The sequence below is a fragment of the Dendropsophus ebraccatus genome, chromosome 1, assembly GCF_027789765.1.
Source record: "Dendropsophus ebraccatus isolate aDenEbr1 chromosome 1, aDenEbr1.pat, whole genome shotgun sequence".
NCBI lineage: Eukaryota > Metazoa > Chordata > Amphibia > Anura > Hylidae > Dendropsophus > Dendropsophus ebraccatus.
The window spans coordinates 152,148,459-152,175,212 of record NC_091454.1 but is presented as its reverse complement, the minus strand read 5'-3'; the positions used below and the strand labels follow the sequence as shown (position 1 = coordinate 152,175,212).

At 37.8% G+C, this 26,754-nt stretch overlaps 1 protein-coding gene across 1 annotated transcript in view; it reads left to right on the top strand.

The window, feature by feature from the left end:
• The window catches only part of ENTREP2 (endosomal transmembrane epsin interactor 2), a 559,705-nt gene that overhangs the window by 184,193 nt on the left and 348,758 nt on the right, over positions 1 to 26,754 (top strand). The window contains exon 2 of the mRNA XM_069956552.1: positions 9,611 to 9,667. Within this exon, the coding sequence (XP_069812653.1) occupies positions 9,611 to 9,667 (57 nt within the window). The remainder of the gene's footprint in view (positions 1 to 9,610; positions 9,668 to 26,754) is intronic.

The window sequence follows — 26,754 nt, the reverse complement described above, 5'->3', positions numbered from 1 at the left end:
TTGTAGAAATGCTTTAGTGTTTGCAATGTATGCATCAACGTAGGCGCCAACGCATGTATAGCGTAAAGGGCCCATTAGGTGTCATTGTAAAAAGAAACTGTGCTACTGGGAACCTCTGAATGTAAACTCTACAAATTTATACAGTGGTCCCTTAACTTACAACTTTCAATAATTTCAACATACAATGGTCCTTTCTGCCACTGCCAGTTCCCAGGCCACCTGCTCTGTGCTGATGTCATAGACTCTATGCTGAGTAGTCATTTATGGTGGGAGTTGCATGTCATCTGATGTTATGAAAACACTTACATTGGTGCAGAGCTTGCAGTCCGGGAACTGCAGGCGGTGGGGGAGAGGGACAGGTAAGTATACATTACTGACATGTGCCCCGCAGCGCCGACAGTTTTTCTGGTCAACCTCTTTAACTATAGCTTGCTCTGTCAGGTTAGGCAAAAGTCTTTGTAAGATTCCCACATGACTTTTATAGAATATTGTCACTCTTATTGTGCTGCTGAAGTTTTGTACAATCCTCCAGGTAACATCTTGTTAATTCTATATTGTATCTGTAAGCATCACATAATCAAATACAATACTGTATTATAATATTTTCTCGGTCATCTCTTTGTTTTCCTGCTATTCTTCACAGTTACAACCATTCATGGTGATCTTGTCACCCAACTTTATAGACCACCAGCTGTGTCTTGTATAGTATGAAATATTTTTTCCTACTTCTGTTTTCAAAACCTCTTTGTTTCCGATAGCCAGGTACATCAGAAATATACAGTATGTGGATATCCAAAGACTGGTAAACAGAAACACATTTAAGTACAGATGGTATGACTACAGATAGATGATGGTTTTAAATGCAGATAATTGCATGAAGAAATCTCTATTCAAAACACCTATGCAAATGTCCCAGGACATATTGATGAATATATTGCCAAGTTTAGACCCAGAGAGTGACATGTCAGAGCAATGATCTTCAGATCAAGTCAAGCAACAGCTAATTGCATATGGAACTTCTGGCAACTTGCACTGACAAGTTCTCGAATCTGAAATGACACTGACAGGTCTATAGCCATATTCCTGAGATGTAAGAATAAATTATCCAGCAGTATTGTATTGAAACACATGAATCAACGTGCAAAGACATTTCCCCAAATTAGATCTTATTCACAATTATACACTAATGTTTTTTAGAAATGTTGTACTGCCTTTTACTTTTCCTTGAAAATCAGTTATTTAAAAAGTATGTAAGCCCTTGTAAATAGATTGCCAAATACTGTGTTTTGTCTCTTGTCCTGATCCAGAATTACATCCTGTATTATAATTCAAAGCCATATTTTTTAAAGTTTCATGTATATGGCCATATTAGTCATATCTATATATATTTTTCATGGATTGTAACTAAATCTTTAAAGAAATGTGGCATGCTCCAATTAAAAGGGTTATCCAGCCCTACAAAAACATGGCCACTTTCTTCCAGATAAAATAAAATAAAATACAAGGGGACAGCGCTCCATAGCGTGGATCAATGATATACAAGAGGAGGAATCAGTGTGTCAGGAGACTCTCACCTGGTGGGGTTGTGCTATAGATAGAGGCACAACACTCATCAAAGCATGTGTGAAAAGGACCGCAGCCACTCCCGCTATCCCAAAGGAATAATCAATGTAAAAACCTCCAACACCACAAATCACGGATCAAGGGGCGCAGGTCCAGAGAGAAATGATGGAAATAGGGTATAAGAAAGTTTAATAAGACCTAACGCGTTTCGGAACCGCACCGGTTCCTTTTTCAAGAGTCATAGTGTTCTACAAAAAAACGCAATACATATAAAGGAAGTAAGCATGACATCAGAACAAGGGGGCGGGGAAGAACAACCCCTTTAGAACAGGTGCATTATATCTATCATTATCAAAACCAAAAAAATCTACCCATAAACATACATATATATACACTCACATCGGATCTGAAATGAAAATATGTACAAATATAAATGAATATAAAAGTATAAAAATAAATATAAATATGCACATATTACAACTAATTTATACTTTGGTATTCTCTACAATTTCATTTAAACCATCTGGTGCTAGACAACATAACCTAAAAATCCAATAGGATTCCCTATTGATCAGCTGTTTGTATCTATTAGGTATGGACTCTGATATTTCCTCTAGAATCGTGAGTTTTAAAGAAGTAGGGTCAGAATTATGTTTAAGAAAATAGTGTCTCGATAAACTGTGCAGTAAAAAAGAATTCTTAATATTAGCACGATGTTTGTTCATGCGGGATCGCACCGTCTGAACGGTGCGGCCCACGTATTGCAGCTGACAAGGACATTCTAAAAGATAAATCACATATTGTGAGAAACATGAATATGTGTTTTGAACATAAAATATTTCCTTCGTTACTGAGGATTTAAAAAACGATGATGGAATAACAGAGATCCAATAGCAGCACAGGCATCTAGTGACATTGCATCGTATAGTGCCAATAGTGTTTGTTTTTTGTCCTTTGCTGTCGGTACTGGCAACAGTATCGCGAAGTCTCCCAGGGGCAAGTTGGCTGCGTAGTGTTTTAGTTCTACGAAAAATTACCGTAGGTTGACTAGGAAGAATGGGTTTTAAAATTGGGTCACTTAAAACAATATTCCAATGTTTAGTTAGTATTCTTTTAATTTCTTGCGTACCACAGTTATATTCTGTAATAAGTGCTGTATTAAAATTATGAGTATTAGATTTTTGTTCAATTTTTTGTTTATTAGACATTTTTTCAATAATCTTTTTTTGTGTTTTATCCTTATTTTTATTATAGGCATTGGATAACAGGCGTTTAGGGTAACCCTTATTAACAAAACGGTCGTCTATAAAAATTTAAACCATTGTCAACAAATATATGTCACTTAAAACTGCTCCATTCCCAGGCTTATAGCGCTTTTATCCTTTGGTCTATGGGGCTGTTTCAGATGTCATTCTTTGCGCCATGATGTGTTCTTTCTATCGGTACCTTGATTGTGCATATACAACTTTTTGATCACTTTTTATTACAATTTTACGCCGTTCACCGTACGAGATCAGGAATGTGATTAATTAATAGTTCTGGCGATTACGCACGCGGCGATAGCAAACGTTTGTTTATTATTTATTTGTTTACTTTTATTTATAACCTGGGAAAAGGGGGGTGATTCAGACTTGTATTAGGGGAGGGGGCTTTTTATTGACAACAACACTATATATATTTTTTTTACACATATACTAGAAGCCCCCCTAGGGGACTTCTAGTATATACACTTTGATCTCTCATTGAGATCTCTGCAGCATAGATATGCTGCAGAGATCCATGAGATAGGCACTCCTTTACTTCCAGCTGCTGCAGCCGGAAGTAAACGAGTGCCGAGTCGGGGACGGCGCCATCTTGGAGAGGTCCCCGGCCGGCTTCAGAAACGGAGATCGCTCCTCCGGGATAACATCCCGGAGGAGCGATCTCCGCCACTAGACACCAGGGAGACGCTGGATCCGGTAATCGGATGCAGCTGTCATGTTTGACAGCTGCATCTGATTACTGTATTAGCGGGCACGGCGATCGGACTGTGCCCGCTAATACCTACGGTCCCGGGCTACAAGCGGCACCTGGGACCACCGCGGGCGGCCCCGCTCTGAACGCCCATTACCGGCAATAGGGCGTACCTATACGCCCTTTATCGTTAAGGGGTTAATTGCAAACAGCACCTGAACTGGAGATAAGAGTCTTGTTGTTTCTGAAAGAAAGTGGCCATGTTTTTGTAGCTCTGGATAACCCCTTTAATGCTGCATTAGACTATACTTAGATTAGTTTATAGACTTTTGAATGGCAGCTGCAGTCCACAATGTAACTAAGTGTTAAAATGAATGTGGAGCACTACAAAAAGTCATGGAGTAGCCCTGGCTCTGTTTCATTATTCTCCCCTAAAAGTATTATTTCTAGCAGAGAATACATTGTCACACTGAGGCTAAATATGGCGGGTCATGCAGGGAGCTGCGCTACACAATTTGCACCCATGGCTTCTCAGTTTACATCAACCCTAAGGCTACGATTAAACAGATATAAAACTGTTGCCAAGAATGGAATTAAATCTTGCCAGGACAAAGCATGGAAAGCTTTGTTAAATTTCACCTGTTCTGCCCTGACAAGATCCAATTCCAGCCTTGGCACTGATCGTATTGTATGAGCCCTTATAGCTGCGTGCACAATCCCTAATACTTCCTTGCATTCTTTTTATTGCCTCACTGTATTCATGTTTGCTGGTAAGATACTGGTTGGCAGTCTGGTTCAGATAACAATGGAAAAGATCTTAGGAGTAGATTTCATCCATTTTATTCTCTAAGGCTATGTTCACACTCTGTAAGAGACCGGCCATTCCGTGACCCCAGCCGGGTCATGGAATGGCCGGTCTCTGCTCAGATCATCCCGGTGGGTACTGCAGTACCGGCCGGATGATCTTTATGGCCGTAGTGTTCTGATGCAGGCGCATCAGTGCGCGCCCGCATCAGAACACTTCACAGCACACAATGAAGCAAGCGTCCGGAGCCGCTCTCTTCATTGTGTGAACTGAGAGAGGTTTCTGTGGCCCCAATTTACTGAATTTCGGCCGCAGAAAACTGACATGTCAGTTATTTGCATGTCCGCATGGGATCCTGGCTAGAGTGTATACGATGTGTATACGCTCCGGCCGGGATCCCATAGCAGATAGGGCAGTGTTCAAAGGCGCATAAAGTATGGCCGTTGTTGCCGATGGCAACAACGGCCGTACTTTTACATAGTGTGAACATAGCCTTAGGGTGCGTTCACACGTACAGGATCTGCAGCAGATTTGAAGTTGCAGATTCAATGCAAAGTAACTCTGGGTCATCAAATCTGCTGCGGATCTGCTGCAGATTCAAATCTGCGCCTTCAAATCTCCTGCAGATCCTGTATGTGTGAACGCACCCTTATAGTAAAAATCTGTGTCAGATTTTGTACTCTAACACATTACTGAAACTTTATAACTTTATTATGGCTAAAAGATTCCTCCACTGGTGTCCACTTGAGCGCTCATACAAGCATAAATTTAGAAATTAATCTTTTATATATTTGTACAGGTTGTATGTAAATTCATAGTTTCTGACATCTCGGTATGTTAATTATTTATGAATGGTAGCTGTAGAAAGAATAATGGATATATTTGTGAACACGAGCATGCTTAGTAACCTAAATCATTCAAAGCATGTACAGTAGTTATTGTAGGATTTCACCACAGCTTCTCTGGAGTTATGCATAACCCTCGTAAGATGAGGACTTCACAGAAAGCAGTAAACTCTGTCAAGATTCTCACAGAACAAAAAAAAAATCTATTACTGTCACAAAAAGATTGATATTCCTTCAGCATTATAAAAGAAGTGATTGATATCGCTGGTGCTAGCCGTCTGGGAATTACACAAGTCCCAGAAAACACTAAATAGAAAATAGAAAAACATACTGGGTAATTATTTTCTCCTTGGTGACTAATTTGAGACAACTGAAAGTGATAGAAGAGAAGCATGATAGAAACCCTACACTGATGTCTCCCAAACTTACTTATTGACACAATGTAAGGCAATAATTACTACATCTGTCTTTCATTGCGTTATGGTCAATGATTTTTTTTATTCTGCATTGAATAAGCTATTTATACTTATTATAAAAATAAATTCATCACATGTCCCTTTTATCTTGCTAATAAATACGGGTTTGCTACAATGCAAGTTAAGCTTAGTTTACACCATGTTTTTGTATTGTTATGGGTCAAAGGGGTGTTCACTCTCCTTAAGGAGAGATACAGACTATTGCTGCTCCACTGAGAATTCTGAAAGGTTTTATTTTTATTTTTTTCAACATTTCATAAGGTAGATAGATGTAAAATTAGACATTGAAGGGTTATGTTCATCTGGACATGCTGTGGGTATGCCAGAAATGTCCGATATATGTGAGGCCACCTCTTGGCTCACATCTCAAATTGGAAGGTTTTCCCATCCCTCTCTGGCTTGTTAGCAGGAATGCAAAAACAGCCATGGAGGATGTTTTACATAGTTTCCATAATTCCCATTGATATTAATATGAGATACATAAACAGCATAGTATGAGTTAGGTTATGTATCATCTGGAAACAGTGTAGCTAGCGGTGTTATGCTGTTTATGCAATTCAAATGCTATTAACTTCTATGGGACTCTCAAGACAGCCCCTCTGAAGGCCACAGGCAGATGAGAGACCTCTGTGGGCCATCCATCTTGATATAAGTGTGGGTGCCAGAGATGGATACCATGTAGGAAGAATCATTTAAACTGTGCATCCTGTTGCCAGTAGAGAGGATTTTTTGTGACTTTTACAATATAGGTCAAAAGTCTATTGTTGATATATATTGAAGGCATATGAAAATAGTGAACAAAAAAGTGTTAAACAAATCAGAATATGTTTTAGGTTCTCCAAAGTAGCCATCTTTTGCTGTAATCACATCTTTGTACACTGCTGGCATACTCCCAATCAGTTTTTTGAGATGATAGATAGTGTTCTAACAGCCTTTAAGCTGTTTCAGGAGGTGCTGAGCATTTGTCGTCTGCCTTTCCTTCATTCTGTGGTCTAGCTCATCCCAAATGATCTCAGTTGGGTAAGGTTGGTGATTGTGATTGCCATGTTATTTGATGCAACACTCCATCATTTTCCTTCTAGGTCCAGTAGCCGCCCCCCCCCCCCCCCCCAAAACAAAAAAAAAAAAAACATTGATTGTCCCACTAAGGGAAAACCAGATGGGATGGCATGTCACTATAGTATGCTGTGCTTTTATGGCAGGACTTAACAGGGATGGCATCCACAAACTGGCAAACATAATGCCAAACTCAACACCAGCTTGTAAAGGGTCTAGATTGCAAAGTGTTACATGCAGAGAAATAGATGTACTTAATATATTATTATTATTATTATTATTATTATTATTATTATTATTATTATTATTATTATTATTATTATTATTATGTGCATCTTGTTGAAGTGGCACTTGTACCCGTTCTCTTAGGATCAATTTAAGAAATGATGGTCTTAAAAAGTTCCCCTCCATAATATATTAAAAGTTGCATAAATGTACAGTACATTAGCTTGACCTTCTTTTCTCTCCAGCCATGTCTCAGCCATTGATAATACCTACCCTTGTCATTTTTCTTCTCACAAACATGTGCATCAATACGTTTGTATAAAGGGAGGTACCGTGCAGAAATGGAGAAGAGGAAATGGCAATATCTACATACTTCCTATTATAATATATGCAGATGTATCACACCAGTAAATTGAAATTTCCCAACAGGAATATTGCGCTTTGTTTCCATTCTCTGTAATAGAATAATATTTCCCATTTTGTGCCGATATATCCCCCCTTCAGCATTAGTAAATAAACACAAATAGGCAAAGGCAAGGAAATTACTTGTAGCTAATTTGTGCAATAGTAGAACATTGTGTACTGTAATTGGAAATCACTTTTTCTATAATAACTTGATTGCCTTCAGATCCTAAAAGTAATTTTTAGCCATGCCCCATTTTGAGAGTTGCTCACTTTGAATGAGTGACTTTAAAAAATGTAAAGTATTTTCAGCAATGCTATTTGAACAGAAAGAAAGCTCTGGCAGCTGGCTCGACTTGGGAAAGTAACATTTCTTTGCCTGTTCTTTACAATGATTTATGCTGGAAAGCATACAATTATTTATGTAGATACAAATGCGCTTTCTCACAAAAGAATTTCTAAAGCTTTTGTTTAGCGTTTGTTTCACTTAAATGAAATGAACATCAAGGATTTCAGAAGTAATAATTCTTATATGTAAATGGCTTAACTTAGAATTCGCTTCTATTTTCAGTGTGATTTAAAGAATGTGCCAATCAAACAGTTTATGGTAAAGTAGCATTCATTTGATATTAATATTAGCTCTGCTACAATAGATTGGAGCTATTTTCTAAAATAAAACCCCTTATATATGGAATTTCTGGTGAATCTTTACAGCATAATGACTATAGATGGGTATATTAGTGAGAACAAAAGTACCCACTAGAGATGAGCGTGCTCGAGTCCGATCATTCGGTATTTGAATACCTGTGGCTGAAGAAGTTAGCCAATAAAAGTATTATTCCTAAAACTCTTTGGTCTTTTTTGACACAAAATTATTTACCCCCGCATAGTTTTTCCTACATAAGGCAAGCACTCACACTCACTAGTCACAATTTGGAGGATCTTTTTAAAGCTCCTAACATTGCACCAGTTGTAACAGTTCTGTACGTCTCTGTGTACTGTCATATGATTCCTCTGTAATACAGATTACACTGAAGCCATAACATCTTAAAGATCTTATAAAATAGAAAAATAAAGCAGGTGCACTCACATGTGCGGTTAGACCCTTTAAAAATTTGTTAAGGGTGCCTTTACACACACTGGATCCGCAGAGGATTTTACAATGCGGATTTGCAGTGAAATCCGCTGCAGATCCAGTGTCCGTGCATCCCTATGCGAATACATACTTGCAGCGGTATTGACATCCCGCTGAGTGTATGTAAGTTAACGCCCAGAGGCCATAGCATACATCACCTCCTGCCCGCTCCAGCTTGCTTGGGTGGTTCTCGGCAGGACGTCCCGCTAAAGCAATCAGTGGCTGTGTCGGGGCAGCGCACTGATTGGCTGAGCGGGCTGGGCAGATAAGGGGAACCCCCAAAGCAAGCCGGAGCGAGGAGCAGGTAATGTATGCTCCGGCTGCCGGGGGGTTAACTTACATACACGCAGCGGGATGTTAATTCCGCTGTGAGTATGAATTCTCATAGGGATGCACAGACACTGGATCCGCAGCAGATTTTGCTGTGAATCCGCTGCAGGAAATCTGCTGCAGATCCGGTGTGTGTGAAGGCACCCTGAGAGTCAAAACAGCTCTGTATCGCTCAGTTGTGTTGTTTGACACCGCTCAAAATACAGCAAGAAAGTGCATGGAGAACTGCCGCCACCCTCTGGAACATTCTCTTGGCGCCGGTAGATCAACAGGATGAAAGTAGACAAATGAATGGCTTTCAAAGTCGCTCACACCCTTCCTTTTCTGGATCCTGAAGGGTACAAGCGCCTATGGAAGCCATCCATTTTTCTACTTTCATCCTGTTGATCGTAAGGCTCCTAAAAGTTTTAACATCATCCTACATGGCCCCATGGCTATGTTCCCATGATCATTAAAAATTTCTGTCTTTATCAAAAGTCGGACGTTTTTTATGCAAAATAGACATAGTGGGAACATAGCCTTAAGCTGATCTTGTAGAGAATTAGATGAGCATTGTGTCAGTTTTATACTTATATTTAATCACTAGTGTTGTATTTTTTAAAGTTAAAAAGCACAAGTATCTCATCCTTGTAAAAACATTGCAATATATATTTATTTACATGTGTAAACTGTAATCTTCTCTGCTGTCAGAAAATAAACTATATAGTTGATAAGTGCTGCATTGTACAAGTACTGTATACAGTATGTTGTGAGTCTATAGAGGGGCCAGAAGCTATGCTGTGTGCCTTATATGCTGACATTTCTTCCTTTTTTCCCCCAGGTGCTTTTGTCAGGATTGATTGGTGTTGTTGCCTGGAAGCGGCCCCTCTCACTTGTGGTAAGTGATCAGAAAAAACTGTCCATTTATCTAAATCACTAAGCAAATTGCTACAATATTCAAAAGCATTACCTTCCATAATATTTATTATATAAATGTAACTGACAACTTTGTTAGAACTTTCCTTTTAGATCCTGTTTAGCATTTATTTCTTATATGCATTTAATTTCCGTTTTAACAAATAATAACCTTAAAAAAAATAGAGGAAAAAAACTTATCAAGATGGAAACATTAAATTCATGAACATTAAGGCAATGCTACACCTTTAAAGAGTACTTACTTTAAAAAAAAAAACTTCTGACTTTCCTTAGAGACAAGTTTTGATCAGTGCCAAGAACCTCACAAATTGCTAAAATGAATGGGTGGCATTGCTCAGCTCTGTGCCTTTGTGTCTTCTTGTCACTGCACGACTGCTAAAAGAATTGTGATCAAACTCCGGATTCGTGGACAAGCCATAGACATTCTATGAACATTGTGTTAATCTGCACACCTCATATCACTCTCTAAGCAGAATTGAGCAGTGATGAGCAGGCAAGAATGGGCACAGCATGCAGTTGAGCACTGCTGCCCATGTATTTTGGTTATTAGTGGCAGTCTCAGCACCCAGACCTATACTAACTTATTTACCTTTAGCTATCCTCTAAAGTGAATCTGTCAGCAGACCTTCCGGCAGGCTGCATGGACACAATGAACATCTCCAAACCCTATTCTTTGTATGGGACACATTTGAAAACTTGCTCTGTAACATCGGTAACCTGTGGAAATGTCATTCCACAGGGAGGGAAAGCTTGCCTTGGCTATCTACTGGTGTCACTATTCGCTGTACAGATCACTTTCCAGCAGCCCCTTATTTATCATCACAGACAGAACAGGAAGTTGCAGCTCATTTTTAAGCCTAGTGGGAAGATTTCAGGATTGGTTTATAATAATGATAGTACAAAGTAAAATTTGGGAGGGGGGGGGGGGGGTTACAAAAAAACAACATTGCCAAAAGTTTTTTTTTTTATGTATGGTTAATATTAAAACCTGATTTAAACAATGGGTCATCTTTTTGATTACACATTGCCCATAGATGTTGCTGAGTAGCCACATGAGATTGTTGCATGTGGTAAACACTGTACCTCATTTGTACTTGCCAAGAATCTTAGGCAAATTCTAATGAACTGCTTTAGGGTAATATTCCACAGTTGATCATGAATTACCATAAATAAAAGGGAAAATAGAGATGAAGCACAGGATTACCATAGCTCATTTGCACCATGTACTGATACTCTGAACTACTTTTGGCATAGAGATAGCTAAGCCTTAGACTATGTCCACACGACATAAAAAAGAGAAAGGCATCCAATTTTTCTATTTAAAAAGACATCCATTTTTACCGCAATTTTATTGACTTCAATGCAATGCATTGAAGTCAATGGACTAACAGCTGCCGAGTGCACACAGTGTATAAAAAGATGGACATTGTCTGCCCAGACGGTAAAAATAATGATCATGACAATTATTTTTAGATGTCTTGCAAACAGCGGACGTAATTTTTTAGTTCACTCACGGCTTTTCTTTTTTCACCGTTCTTTCACTGTTTTTACTATTAAATTCAATGGACTTTTCAATTAAAGTCACATCCAAAGGCCAATTAGCTTACCTAAACTAGAATAATTTACCAACAGCCGTCATTGCACTGATGGGTGGCCAAACAGCGAACTGACGTCCATCATTTTAAACTCAAAATCACAGACGTCATTTTAAACGCCTTAAATAGCTTTTACCGGTGATTTTTTAAAGGACTTCTTATTTAATTCTATTGAGAAAAATGGACCATGACTAGAGACTAGAGGCGGTCATAAACATGATGGTTACACACACACACACATTATATATATATATATATATATATATATACATACATACATACATACATACATACATACACACACACACACACACAACTTTGTTGTCATTCAACGTTGGAGAATATATTCCACAGCTTATAAATACAACATTCCTGGTAGTATCTAGAATGCATTTTCTTCCTAAGACATGTGAGGCATACAAGTAAAATATCTTTTTTCTGCACAACGTCATGGCCATCTTCAGGCTTTAGCCTGTAAGTGACAAATAAAGCATTTGTATTCTGCACACATCTGTTGAATCATCCTGTTGTTATCTCTTTCATTTTGTCTGCAATTGCAATAATACACATAATGTGCTCATCAGACTGGGCTATACCTTCAATAAATATAATATATGTATTTCTGCTGTGCAGTGGCTTCCACTTGTCTTTTTAACGGCAAAGGATCAAAATAGCTAGTGCAATAAAATGCTTTAGAAATCACAGTACTTGGCTTCCTCATTATGTTTTCCTGTGATTGCCAACAGTATTGTCTGAGAGGAAGAAAAACTCCAATATTATTAAACCAAACGGTACTCGGAGATCTGTAATTGTGTTCACATGTGTTATGTGTACGGTCCTGCATTTAGATTTCCAACTTTTACGCTAAGCAATACAATACCATCACTTGGGAAAAAAAAAGGATTATGCAGGATTAGAAAAACATACCATCCAAAGGTTATGTTCCTGCAGCCGATACCTCTGTATCGGCTGTAGGAACGTTCTTTTTTTAACATTGTTTTGCGGGCACCGTCACCACACATTACATTGTGTGAACAGCTATTATTTCCGTTTCTGTTTACTGAACATTATAGGCATGTACATTATTTAAACGCCCATTCTAAAGAATGGGTGTTAACATGATACTGTGTGAACACAGCTGGCGGCATTGCATTGACTTCAGCAAAGAACTGCATTAAAGAACAGACGCTGATTTCATTGCAATCAGCGTACGTTCTTAACTAAAAAAATTTGATTGTGTGAACATAGTCAAACACAGTGCCACACTTTTTGTCAGGTTGTGTGTGGTATTACAACTTAGCTTTATTCACTTCAAAAGAACTGAGCTACAATACCACACTCAAGACTGGTGTTTTTCTCTCACTCCTTAGATCACACATTAGATCAAAACTGATTAGATAAAACTCACAGGGACAAGTAAGTGGCATTACACGTGGCCAATGCATTACAGAAAGAGGTTTTTAGAGAAAAAGGCTCAGTGGATCCACTGTCTCAAAATGGTGCATCCGCTTGGTCTTTGTCATTTGCCTTTTTCATCTAACTGGCAATTATTTAAGTTGCTGCAGAGATCTGGTCTGTACTACATAGTCTGTGCATGGCACATATTTACGGATCACATGAATGTGTATGTTAACGAACACCTATAGCATGTTCAGTTGCTATGTCATCTTAGGGATAAAGTAGGTTAGTGCAGTCATCAATATTAAATAAAAGATCTAAGGCATCAATAGGTTAAGGAGGATCTGTGGCCTTTCGTTATCTCTCTGTTTTACTTAAAGTTTATCCGTAAAGTTATATGAAAAAATATTAAGTGCAGCACTGGGCACAATAATGTGTTTTTCTAAACTACTTAAATTTTGAAATCTAAATATCTGTATAAAGCTACCATTGTCTGCACACCCAGCTGCTCATAACTGTGCATTAGGATATGGAGCTAGTGTAAGACTCAGCACCATAGAATAACTGGATTTTTTGCTGGCTATGGGTGCTCTGGAGAGGCTCTGTCTCATGATGCTCAGTTATTAGCAGCCAGAAACATGAACAATGGCTGCTTTGTATAGGTATTTAGATGCCCTATTAAGCATTAAAGTAATTTATAAAAGTTATTGTGTACAGTGCTGCTACACTATAATCATTTCTCTTAGAACTTTACAGGTAGACTTTCACTCCATATGACATGACAATGGTAGGACACTTTTTTTTCTCATCTTTTGGGGTCCTTCTCTGAGAGATGCTGCTCAAGAATTGTGATTTTATGGGCAATATAAGGATTTGCTAATGCACATTGGAGAAATGTGTAGACTTCTCACCTGTAAAATTAAAAATGTCATCTAAAAATGTTACCTGACACATTAGCCAGCTGGGACAGTTCTGCATTAAGGAGGGCAGTACTGGTCTGTATCAGAAGCGTGCACATAACCCTGGTGCTTATAATATATACAGTATATACTACTTCTGTGATCACAATGAGGTTTTTGAACAATAAATTTTAATATAGTCTTCCTGGGTTCTAGTTATTTTTTTATAGCTTGCCTCTTTGTCGAGATGTTCTTCATTATCTATTTTATTACCTATATGCCTGTGGGGGTTAGGGATAACATTCGCTGGTCATTTTATCAAGTTTTCATAGCTCAACAATATTATGTATTGTGAAATGACTGTGGCCCTTATTCATCTCTAAAGAGACATGATTCATTTTCATTATCTAAGGCAGAAACCATTTTGTGTTTAACTATCTGGTAAATGAAGCAGCAAGTATGGGTAAGTAAATGTCTTTTGGTGTACGCAAAAAGTCTGCTAATTTCATGTCCACTATAGTGCCTTTTACTTGGGCTTTGTGCGCTGGGTGCTAAGGCTGGGTTCACACTATGCTTTTGCAATCCGTTTTTTGCAATCTGTTTTTGCAATCCGTTTTTTGCAAAAAACAGATGAATAACTGATGAAAAAAAACTGATGCAACTGTGTGCATCCGTTTTAATCCATTTTTCCATTGACTTCCATTAGAAAAAAAAAACGGATCAAAACGGATGTTTTTTTAAAATTTTTGACGGATGAAAAAATTACGTCGACAACGTGTTGTGTCTGTAAAAAAAGGATCCGTTTGTTTTTTATAATGGAAGTCAATGGAAAAATGCTTCAAAACGGATGCACACCATTGCATCTGTTTTTCTCAGTTTCTAAGTTTTTCATACTTTTTTTTTGCAATAAACAGATGAAAACAACGGATTGCAAAAACGTAGTGTGAACCCAGCCTAAGTCACTCTAAATACAAGGCAAGGGAAGTGAATTGAATCCTTACCTGATGGGAAAGAAAGCACAACTATGCATCTGTGTACAAAGGGCCACACCTACCATGAGGCAAGGTGAGCATCTCAACTCAGGCAGTAGATTATACAGCCCTTGAGGAGGTAGCACTGGACTCTCCTGCAAAATGAGCAGCCATGCACACGTTATCTGTATAGCCTCTCACTACAGTACAGATGCAGGGAGTTCAGCAGTAGAGTTCTCTGCTGCTATACACATATTTAAAGTTGTGTTACTCTGATAGCTTACCATGGAATGTGTGTGCAGGAGCTAGGACTTCCTGCCCCTGTACTGTATAGGACTGCCTCCTACTGTCAAATGTGTGAGACACAACTGTCAGGAAGTTGCCCCAACCACAAGTCACTTACCTCACCAGCCTTCTTGATAGCTCTCTTCCTGTTTGGGTATAGGGAAGGGAGATATCTATCAATCAAGGCTGGCGGGACAGGGAGAAGCTGTTCGAGACTGCCTTGATGACACATGTTTTTGACAGCATGAAAATAAAGACTGACAGAACATTTTATTGGGAAACCATAAATTAGATTTAAATAAGTAATTAAATACCAAAGTTGGATTTAAAACGAAAAAATAAATCTTCCTTCATTATGCAGACTTTCTTTAAAACAAACAATGTGTATGTAATAAATATATTGACTATAAATTTATTTAACTATTCCCATGCAAACCATTCTCCTGGGACTCCTCATTTTTGGTGAACCCTTAAAAAATTAGCAAAAAAAATTTAGTAAACTGCCTTCAGAGAGATGGATAAGAATGTCACTCTATGAAATTAGATGGTACAATATGTAATGCTTATATACAATATGTAATGCTTATAGACAATAAATGAGGTGCTATTTAATAGTGGCAAGCTCTTGCTTGTTGCCATAGTGAGTAGCCTGATCGGACCTATTCAAGACCTATTCAAACAATGTTTGCTGTAATTTCTTTCTTTCATTTCTCTTCATTGGTTAGGGGCAAATTATTTACAGTATCTACTGACACAATCTATTGACAGCCTACACTGTGAAGAATCCTTATGTTGATCCTTATCCATTTCAGGCAAAGTGGTTGTCATATTAAACAAAAGCAGTTCTGTGCCAAACACCTCTTGTCTCTCTATGAGACATTCACCTTCAATGTGGAATGACTAATGATACCTTATGGCTGTTTTCCAGTGAGCAGCACTCTACAAATCAAAGTATCTGAAATCCACAGAGTAGCAAAAAAAATTGTATAAAATTGTGTGTTCAGTATGATATTTAGCTGTGCAATGAACTTTGAGGGATTCAAAGAAACAGGATTTTTTTTAATAAAGATTCTCAGCACAGACTTTATGTATATTTTAACAGAAATATTTAAAATGTGACTTTATTTTTTTTTTTTTTTCCTGGAACGTAAGCAACTTTCTCTGCATTCATTAATCTGGCCTCTCCAAGAAGTATATATTTGAAGTCTGTAGCATACATCTCTCAGCCCCTTTTAGATGTATAATGCTCAGTTTTTCTGCACTTCATATATTCTACACCTCTTGTGTATTGTTCACAGAGTGGATTGTTCACAGAGGAAAATTTTCTTTAATAATGAAGTGTTCCACTGCAAGACTCCAGAAGTTCTGCTACTGGTAAATCCTGTGAATTTTATACTTTGATTATTTTATCACCTCCAATATCTTACTATATAAGTAACTTATGCATCTGCAGCAGTTAGAGTTGAGTTTAGTAGATGCATATTTTACTTTTAATGTAAAAAGTGCATCTACTATACTCGACTCTAAGGGCTCTATTACAAAGAGTGATAATCTGTCAAAATCAGGCCGATTTGGCAGATTGTCGTTCTGTATAATAAAACAACGACCAGCTGATGAATGTTTATTCCAGCCTCAAATTCATCGGCCACTGGCCAGGCATTGCTACATGTAATTGCGATGCGCTGTCGACGGCTGATGACTGTGTAAAAAAAAATCTAGCAGAAAAATCTGCCAATCTAGCAGAAAAGGTGTCATAGTGTAAGGGACATGTAAGCATTGTTGCAACAATGGGTTCTGTTCCCTCCTCCCACCTCATAGGGTCTTTATATGTCTTGTGTCTCATCAGTGTGGGAGAACACTGCCAACTTTGAAGAAGGCTTAACAATTTGTCAGACTTCTACTCCACTTTTGCAAAAAAGGGTGCAATTGGTTCATGAACTGGTGTCTTGAATTCACATTTTAAAGTGCAAGCAAAAACATTGGTTATTTGTTTGCCCTCTGTAATTGGTGACATTATTCTGCAATTAAACTTAATGTTTTTTTTGCGTCTCAAGGCTACTGCATCCAACATCAGTTGGTCATCAGCCTTTTTCAAGTATACAACCCATCCATGGCAATTTAGAAGTTATTATTATTATTGATTTTTTTTTCTATTTTCGAGAAATTAGCTATTTTAATAGACTTTATCTATAAAAATATAGCACCCCATCTGTCTGTGCTAATCAGATTCATTCTGAGGTTTTTTAAACATTTGTTGAGGGACCATAAAGGGCTGTCCTTGTCTCCTCTACTAGTTGCCTAATATTACAGTAGAATCTCTTGTCACAATGCTGAGAAAAGATATTGCTATGCACTATACAGAATAATTTCAATGATAAAAGAAATGTTTATCATTGTTTAGCTATAACCATTCAGTTTCTTGTTCAGTGTGTATACTAGTTTCAAGGGGATCAAAATTAATAGAGATCTTGTCTTCTATTGGATGCAGTTCTTCTTATATAGGAATATATAACTAATAATTTAAGATATTTAGATATTCAGTTTTTGCAGGGATCCTTTCGAGTCACAGAACTCAATATTATCCCGTTATTAAAGAAATAGAAGTGACAACAAAAAGTTAGATTTCAAATAAAGCTAACTGCATAGCTCTGATCAAAAATCCTGCCACAAATGGTTTAAATTTTTAATAACTCAAAGCAATAAACTTATTGCACCCATAGCAATAAGTGATTCAATATTCAACAGTATTGAGAAGATTTTCTGTAAAATAATTTGAAGGTAGAAAAATCAAGAAAGTAGCATAAATTTTTTTTTAAAAAAAGGTACTTTGGCAAGAGGGTTAGCGGTGCTCCTATTCCCAGGTATTATTTTCTAACTTACCAATAACTCATTTAAAAAGGATGGAATAGCAAAGCTTCAGTGGATAAAAATCATTTTATTTGACAGCTTCTCAGTAAAGAATCTAATATAATACAGGCTGATAGACTTAGGGTTAGCCATTTTTCCCCACAAATCTTCGCTTGCTAAAAGTATGCTTTATTTTTCTGCTATTTTTAGAAGAAAACATAAAGTTCTATCTCAAATAGTTTGTAATAATTAATTCCAGAGGGTAAGCATTTAATGGGTGTAGTAAAACTTTTGTTATGTAATTTTTCTAATATGTTTGCAACCTCTAAATAAACCCACACTAGAGACATGGTAATAAGTATGCTAGAAACATCCAAATCTCGCACCAGCTCCCAATTTATTCTAAAACTATGTTATGATTAACATTTCCCTGAAGTCGTCTTTTGTAATATATTTAACATATTTCTGTGTGTATTAGAAACACTCCTACACTTCCAAAGCCCTTTTGCTACACTATCTCTGAATAATCACTAGAACATTGGACATGTTGTTTGTTTTGCTCCCCCCCACAAACATAATCACGGTTACTCTGACACACATGTTCACAGGGGAGTCAGGACATCCATAATTTGGTTCACAGCATTTTAAGTTTATGGGCAGTTTAGCCCCTTGATGACTGAGCAAATTTTCGTTTTTGCACTTTATTTTTTCCTCCATAGCATGAGCATTTTTTCTAATACAGACCCAAATTTGGTCTTTTTTGTGATGCTAATTGTAATTTACAATGACACACTTAATTTGCTGCTGAACTAAAAAAAAAAAAAAAAAACAATTTGCAAGGTGAAATAGAAAAAAAGGGTTTTTTTTTTAATTTGGGGATTTCTGACAAGTTGTCTATGTTCTTGTCTATGTTAACATTTATCTCACTGGGATCTGCCAGCTCTTTGATTCTGATTTTTAAAAATGTTGATGCTTACTTATATGTATGATGGGGGAGATTTATCAAGCTGCACGCCAGTTGCATTCAAGAGAATGATAGTTGACCTCAGGGAAATCAACCAGAACAACGGGGATACATCATCACGTGTTACTCAATGTCAATAATTCTATAAACATTGCCCCCTGGGAAATAAAATATGTAAAGATACTGCAGAGACACCATCACGTTTCTCTAAGTCAATGAGCTAGCCAGACCTTTCTCTGGGAAGGAACAGCCAAGCCAAGGGGGTGCAGACACCAAAAGTTTTTTAACATTTGTACAAACTCCTGTTCACGCCAAAGAAACAAATGGAGGTGGTATGGCCTCTGCTTGTGACATATTTATTACAATTTATGTCTGCTAAAACATGTAAGTTGTAAATTGTACCAGCTCTAGTATAATATAGATTTCATTAAAGGGAGGGGGGGTGTCATTAGGATATTAAACCTAAACTGTTATTGGTTGCTGTGGACAAATTACACTAGTTTTTGTTTAGCACAAATGATGTATAGTGATCCCTCAACTTACAATGGCCTCGGGATACAATATTTTCAACTTGGAATGTTCCTTTCCATACCATCGTAACTTGAAACTTAAAACCAGATGATCTCTTTCATCAGCTGATCGCTGTCTTAATTACACACAGCAACGATCTGCCGAATTAGGCTGATTCGGCAAATCGTCGCTCTGTGTAATAAAGACAGTGATTATCACTCCGTGTAATAGGGACTTGTTTAGGCAGTGACAGTCTGATAACCTAATCGATGACTGAAATGGATGCAAAAATGTTTATCTGGGTGACTTGAAGACACCACTGGAGGATCCATGAGGGAGCATGTTAAGAGAGTATGGGTTGTTTATTATTTTCTCTGTAACCCCAACAATACATAAGAGAAAACGGAATGTCCCGAAAACCCCTTTTATTTGTCTTTGGGGCCAACTAAATATGACAATAATCATTACATGCAGAACAGTATAATTTCCACCACAAACTGAACTTAAATGCATCGTCTAATGGCAAGTTTGCATAGCTATATTTTTGTAAGAAGTACATTTTAATACAGTACATCTAGTTTGAACCCACCTCGATCAGTCAGAAAATGAGTAATATTCTTTTTTGCTACTATGGCTACATGTCCGGCTTCTTCTTTAGACAACCCCATTCTGCCTTTTGTCTCTTGTTGCAGACAAAACAAACCTTTGTCTATTCACTGTGTATGCTTAGTTTGGTTCATTATATATTTTCCAATAATTTAAGCAGCCATTATGGGCAAACCATATTTGAGGATGGCTATGCATATAAAGAATGAGAACAAATGTTTTTTTTTTTATTATTCTAATGTGTGTGTATTAGTAGGTTTTAACATTTTAGCCATATCTTTTGCTTTTATAGTAATAATAATATCAAACATATATATGTGCTATTTCTCTAGGCAAGCATTAGAAGTAGATTGGATTGGACTAAAGTGCTCAGTTACTTTAATCACGTGTTTGGATACCTGTATTCCAAAACTTTAGTTTATCAAAATATCTTCCCTACTTTACTGGGCAACAGCTAAAACTGCTATTGTAAAGAAAAAAACATCTAAAACAGCTCAGTCACATAGCAGTAGACCACACAAGTTCCAGGTGCGGAAGCTTATAAAAGTCATCCTCAGTTTTATTGTTCACTACTGCATTCACAAATGATACTCCTACTGGAGCAATACTCAGTATATCAGAGAACCCAAAGCCAAGAAGTTCCCAAAGAGATACCAAAACCAAGTACTCTGCTTGATCTGAAAATCACTGATCATCCAAGATCAGACTCTACTAATGGAAGTTTTTATATCTTTCTGTTACATATGAGAACATATACTGTATAAAGCATTTACACTTTGATAAGCAGTAATGGAACTGATTTGATGTAGAGGAATTATTTAGCTGCCTTTGCGTATACCTAAGTAAACATAAGTTTGCTTTGCTTTTCTTTATTTTAAAGAACTTGTTAAAAGAAACTGTTTGAAAAAGATTGTCATGGTTAATTTGCATAATGCACAATTTCCTTTTATTGTATCTTGTACTGGTGTATCTTTACATTTTGGGGAGAATTTATTAACAAAGTATGACAGTTTTCTGATTTCAAAAAGTCAAAAAATTGTGGCCTTCCACACCCATCAGATTTACTATACTTTATGTCCAAATAGGAAGCAGAAAACTACGAGTTAGAGTAGATTTTACTTTGAGGCACATGGATAGCCATAAGATGTACTTAATTTACTAGGTAGCCTGTGTCCCCTAGGCTATATTCACACTATGTTTTTCCTCTTCATTGTTGAAAAAAAAAATTACGTCTGTCATTTTCAGTTCAAAATAACATTCGTCATTTTGCTGTTTGGATGCCCGTCATTGCAATGATGGCTGTTGGTACATTATTCTATTTCAGGTGAAGTGACAGACTTTTCAATTAAAAACTCACCAAAAGGCCAAAGTCTGTTGAATTCATAGGAGACACGGAAAGGAGGTGAAAGAAGAAAAATGTGTGTGAACTAAAAAATAATGTCTGCTGTTTGCAAAAATGTCCAAAATTATTCTCACGATCATTATTTTGACGCCCGCGCAGACAACGTGCGTTATTTAATACATTACGTGCATTGGAAGTCCATCATTCTATAGACTTCAATGCATTTCATTGAACTCTATTAAATCGTGGCAATACAGACGTCTTTTTAAATAGTAAAAGTGGATGCCTTTTCTGTGTTTTAAACGTTGTGTGAACATAGCCCATAAGGTATTTTCCAAACAAAGTAGACATTTTTTTTTTTTTTTACTAGTACCAGAAAGGTACCAGAAACACACATTTAACTCCCTTTTTCTCTTCCTAGTGCCAGGTTCACAACACAGCTTTGGTCTCTGTTGCAGCCTTCTTCTGGGTTTTGGTGACAGGATGTCACAGGGCAGCAGTGTACTATGTCAGCCATTGATTGGGTGAGCAGGCCTGTGATGTCATATCCTTAAAGGGGTTATCCAGTGTGGGGGCACTTTTTTGGGGGGACCGGGGAGGAGGTGGCTGAAATAAAAGACGTCCACTGACCTCCTCGGTTCCAGCGGCGGGTCACTCATCACAGCGCTCCGGTCCCCGGTCGCTTCCTGGTGTCTGACGCCGCCTGAGACGCTACGTCTCAGGGCCGCTCAGCGGAAGGAGGCGGGATCCGTTTGAAGTCCACTCGGAACCCGCCTCCTTCACTGAGTGGCTGAGTGGCCCTAAGACGTAGCGTCTCGGGCGGCATCAGACACCAGGAAGTGGCTGGGAACCAGGGACCGGAGCGCCGAGATGAGTGACCCGCCGCTGGAAACGGGGAGCTGAGTGGACGTCTTTTATTTCAGCCACCTCTTCCCTGGTCCCCCCCAGAAAGTGCCCCCATGCTGGAGCACCCCTTTAATCCTGGAAGTCTGCTTCAAAAAGCTGGAGCTGCCTAAACCTAATGGCGGTGAGGGGAGCAAGGGAGATGTGTGTGCTTTTTTCCTCGTATTTCCCAACTCCTGAACACATATGATCATGTCACCTTACCCATGTAGATCCTTCTATAGTAACAGTAGCTGCACACTTCTGTATAGTCATGTAACCATATCTGAACAGGTCCTTTTATTGCCCAATATGTGTGCAGGTACTTCTGTAGCTTCTGTAAACATTACTGCTACATATCTTTGACCATCAAATATCAACTTTTACATTTTTTTTTTTTTAAAGAAAAAATTGTGACACCCCCCTTCTTCCCCCATGTCAGGATAATTCCGATATGGCATTTCCAGACAGACTGTAAGATTTCATTGTGATTTAAGCATTTTGGGAGGTCAAAATGTGGGGTCAGCTTTCCCCTTATCTCCAGAGCGTTCTCTGCCCTAGACTCCCCCTATTGTTTGTATTCTAACAGTTTGACTTAATAATAATAATAATAATAATAATAATAATATTATTATTATTATTCCACATCAAATCATTGGCTGTTGTGCTGACTAGCTAGCTATCGTCATATGTATTTCTTCTTATTATAGCATGCAATGAGTTTTATCAGTATAAATGATGAAGTTGTGGTAAAATAGACCAAAGACGGAGCCTTAATTGGCTGTTTTTCATTGGTGGCATTGAATACAGTATTATCTTTTTCAAAATGAATCGCAAAATCTTTCTGTAGCGAGAAACCTACATGTCAGGCTCCTGATTATCTCTTCAGTATTGTCATTGATGTCTTGTGACCTTACAACCCCATGGGATAGGATGCTGTCAGCATACTAATGCGTCATACTGCTTTTGGCCTTTACATTACAAGAAATAAATGGAGCCGTTATTAAACATACTGGGAACTGTCCTCCACTACACACACACACACACACACACACAACTAAATAAGTGTATCAAATTGTCAACTCTGAAGTGTAAAGTGTTCTACGATGTAGATGAGTTAAATCATTTACTCTAAAGCAATCATTTCACAATAACTTGATTTTTCAGTAATTTATGATTCAACAGAGCAGTAGACTATAAGTTTTAAATATGGTTAGGTATACTGGTGGTATAAGCAGGAATTGCTGTTTGTCAGGAAATCATTTAGCAGTTTAATAATTAAATAATAAATTAAAATTGTGCGCCTACTAATATATCCCACAGCGTTGTTTCTAAGAAAAGAACGGACACTGATTGAAATGAAATCAGCATCTACTATTTTCTGCAGGAGAGGCATTGCATTGAATTCAATGCAATGCTGCCTGCTGTGTCCCAACATTCTTTAGAACGGGCATTAAAGTAATGAATTCAAAAGAATGTAGACTGCGGCACTCTCTTCCAATCCAATTTTTTCCTTTTTATTTTGCCATACACATTACAATGAGGCACAAAGGACGACAAGGGCCCTCAGGGCTGTGACGAAGCGCAAATAAGCATGAAACAATCGCTGCCTTGTCTTCTTTTTGCATCATTGTAATGTGTATGGCAAAATAAAAAGGAAAAACATTCAATTGGAAGAGAGTGCCGCAGTCTACATTCTTTTGACATTATGGCCTCAGCTGAGCACCGCTGATTCCACAAAGGTGTCCAGGTGAGCCGATTCCACAAAACTGCAAGCGGGTGGGGAAATGATGCCGTAGCTCCATTGCTTTGTACAAATTAAAATAATGAACTTGCCTGTAATTTCTGGATGCTGTTTGCCGAACATCGCCTGGAAACAATAGCTGTTCACACAAGTGAATAGTTAATTGACCACATTCAGATGTAAAAAAAATTTTTCACTGCAGCCGATACAGCAATTTTGCCTGCAGGAATGTGCCAAATGCCTCCCGGTAGTATAACACCGCCTGTGCAATGAATGGTGTTGTACGATGTCTGAACATAACCTTAAAGTGTACCTTAAATAACTGGGGTAAAAAATAACTACTGTGCAGCATTGTGGACAATAGTAATTTTTCTAATGTACATCAGTGTTGATTTTGGTGCTGTAATATAACTGCTGCGTATAACTGTACCTTATGAGACATAGCTTCCTGCTTCATCTCTCTATATCTTCCATCTCCAGCCCTAGACCTAACCGCATAGAATTACATGGAGCTATGCAGATGCAACAGGAAGCTTTGTCTCATATAGCGGTACACAGGAGCAAAGAGAACAGGCACCCAGGAGCCTATCCTGGCGACAAATTCTAAATTGTTCCACATCACAGAAATGACTGTTGTGTACAGCACAGCAGGAAATTAATTTCTCAAAAAATGTTTCTTTTGAAAAAAAAATGGGGGGACACTTTAATGTCTCTAAACTAAATGTATTTAGTGATGTATGGTAAGAAATTATCGACTTTTCACAGCCACATGACCTCCAAACACTCTATCATTAATAATAAACACAGTGTATCCCCATGTGTCCTACCCAGTGATTGCAAAAGAGCGATCCAGGACCAAGCCAGCATGTGGAGCACCTCCAGGGACAGCAAGCGCAAGTGATTACATGTAATCCAGAAAACACACTAGCCAGTGCGGCTGCAAACACAAACCCAAAAAGCTATTTTACAGTTTTATAAGGGTTTTCTGATTTTTAGAAATACTTTTTCCTGGGGCACGGATTGGGTGAAGAAAAAAAAAGATTGCAGGGCACACTTGCCCAGACAGAAACGTGTACACTTATCATGGGACCACTAGAGATGATCACTGGGCTTTGTACTAGTGATCCTGCCACCTGTGTTAGCGACAGCGGCTGCTGCACATTGTCCATTTAGCTTTATTAGTGGTGTGTGTGTGCCTTTGTAGGTGAAAAGGGTTTTAATCAGCAATGCCTCTAGGATGACAGGGTCACCCAGGTGGCGCGTCTCTACCAATAAACCCCCTTTCCCTGCCTCGGTCTGGCACTGTAATCCATTCCCCATTTGTGGAGCTCTATGCACTGGTGACAGGATATTAATATATCAATATGTTACAGTAAGTATTCATTTTCATGACAGATGGGCAAAGATACACTGCCTATCCATGCCACTGCGTAATGTTATGGGACACATCTCAGTCACAGACACAGGTTGCATGCATACACATGATGTCCCACCACTCAAACACAGCACAATAACAACAAAGATACCCCTTGCACTGATGCTGATTTACTAGTCACATAATTCCTTAAAGTGTTCTTTACTGAATGAAAGGAAATTGTAGACTAACATTAGCCACACAGACTGCTCCGATGAGTCTGGCTAAACTTCAGATAACAGCTATATATTACTCTCTTCATATTACAAACAATAAATGAAAACAAACTTTAGCCAAGTCTTTTAGTAAGTCACTTTACTTTTCTTTCTGTTTTTGATTACTAAGTGTTACATATCAAGGTTATAGCCAGCCTCACATTTCCTGTTTTTATAGATGTAATTATTTTAAACTGTTCAATTTCTTACTCTGTTGGTTTATTTTTACAGCTTTATTCATGTGTTTAGGCTGGAGAGAGCCTAATATTTAAGATTTATCATACAATTTCATTTTGCTAAGCTCTCTTTATGGTACTGTATACTACTTTTGTACTCAGATATTTGGTCCAAGGAATTAATTACACAATTGCAGTGAATGCATGTTTCCAAGTACTGTAACTATGATGTTCCATAGTTTATGGAGATACAACTTCTTTCAATACAAATATCTACTATGACTGTAGATATATTACCAATAAATATATTTTATGATTCTATAATAACTTATTTATTAACCCCTTCAAGACCGAGCCTATTTACACCTAAAAGACCAGGCTCATTTTTCAAAATCTGACCTGTCTCACTTTATGCTCTTATAGCTCAGTGATGCTTTAACGTATGCTAGCGATTCTGAGAGTGTTTTTTCGTCACATATGGCACTTTATATTAGTGGCAAAATTTGGTCACTACTTTGTGTGTTTTTTGTGAAAAAACATCAAAATATCATGAAAAATTTAAAAAATTAGCATTTTATGAACTTTGAAATTCTCTGCTTCTAAAAAAAGAAAGTTGTATTACATAAATTAGTTACTAAGTCACATTACCGATATGTCCTCTTTATTCTGGCTTCATTTCATAAACATATTTTACTTTTTTAGGGTGTTACGGGGGTTAGAAATGTATCAGCAAATTACCACATTTTCGTGAAAGTTTCCAAAACTGATTTTTTTAGGGACCAGTTCTTATTTTAAGTTGATTTAGGAGGTTTGTATACTGGAAACCCCCATAAGTGACCCCATTTTGGAAACTAGACACCTTAAAGAATTAATCTAGGGGTATAATGAGCATTTTAACCCTACAGGGGCTGGAGGAAAGTATTCACCATTAGGCTGTAAAAAAATGAAAAATTAAAATTTTCCAATAATATATACATTTAGATTAAAGTTTCTCATTTTCAAAAGGAACATGAGAGAAAAAGCACCCCAAAATTTGTAACACATGTTCTCTTGAGTACTACGGTACCCCATATGTGGGCGTAAACCACTGCATGGGCACACAGCGGGGCTCAGAAGGGAAGGAGCGCCAATTAGCTTTTCCATTGCAGATTTTGCTGAAGAAGTTTCCGAGCGCCAGGTGCATTTGCAGTGCCCCTGTAGT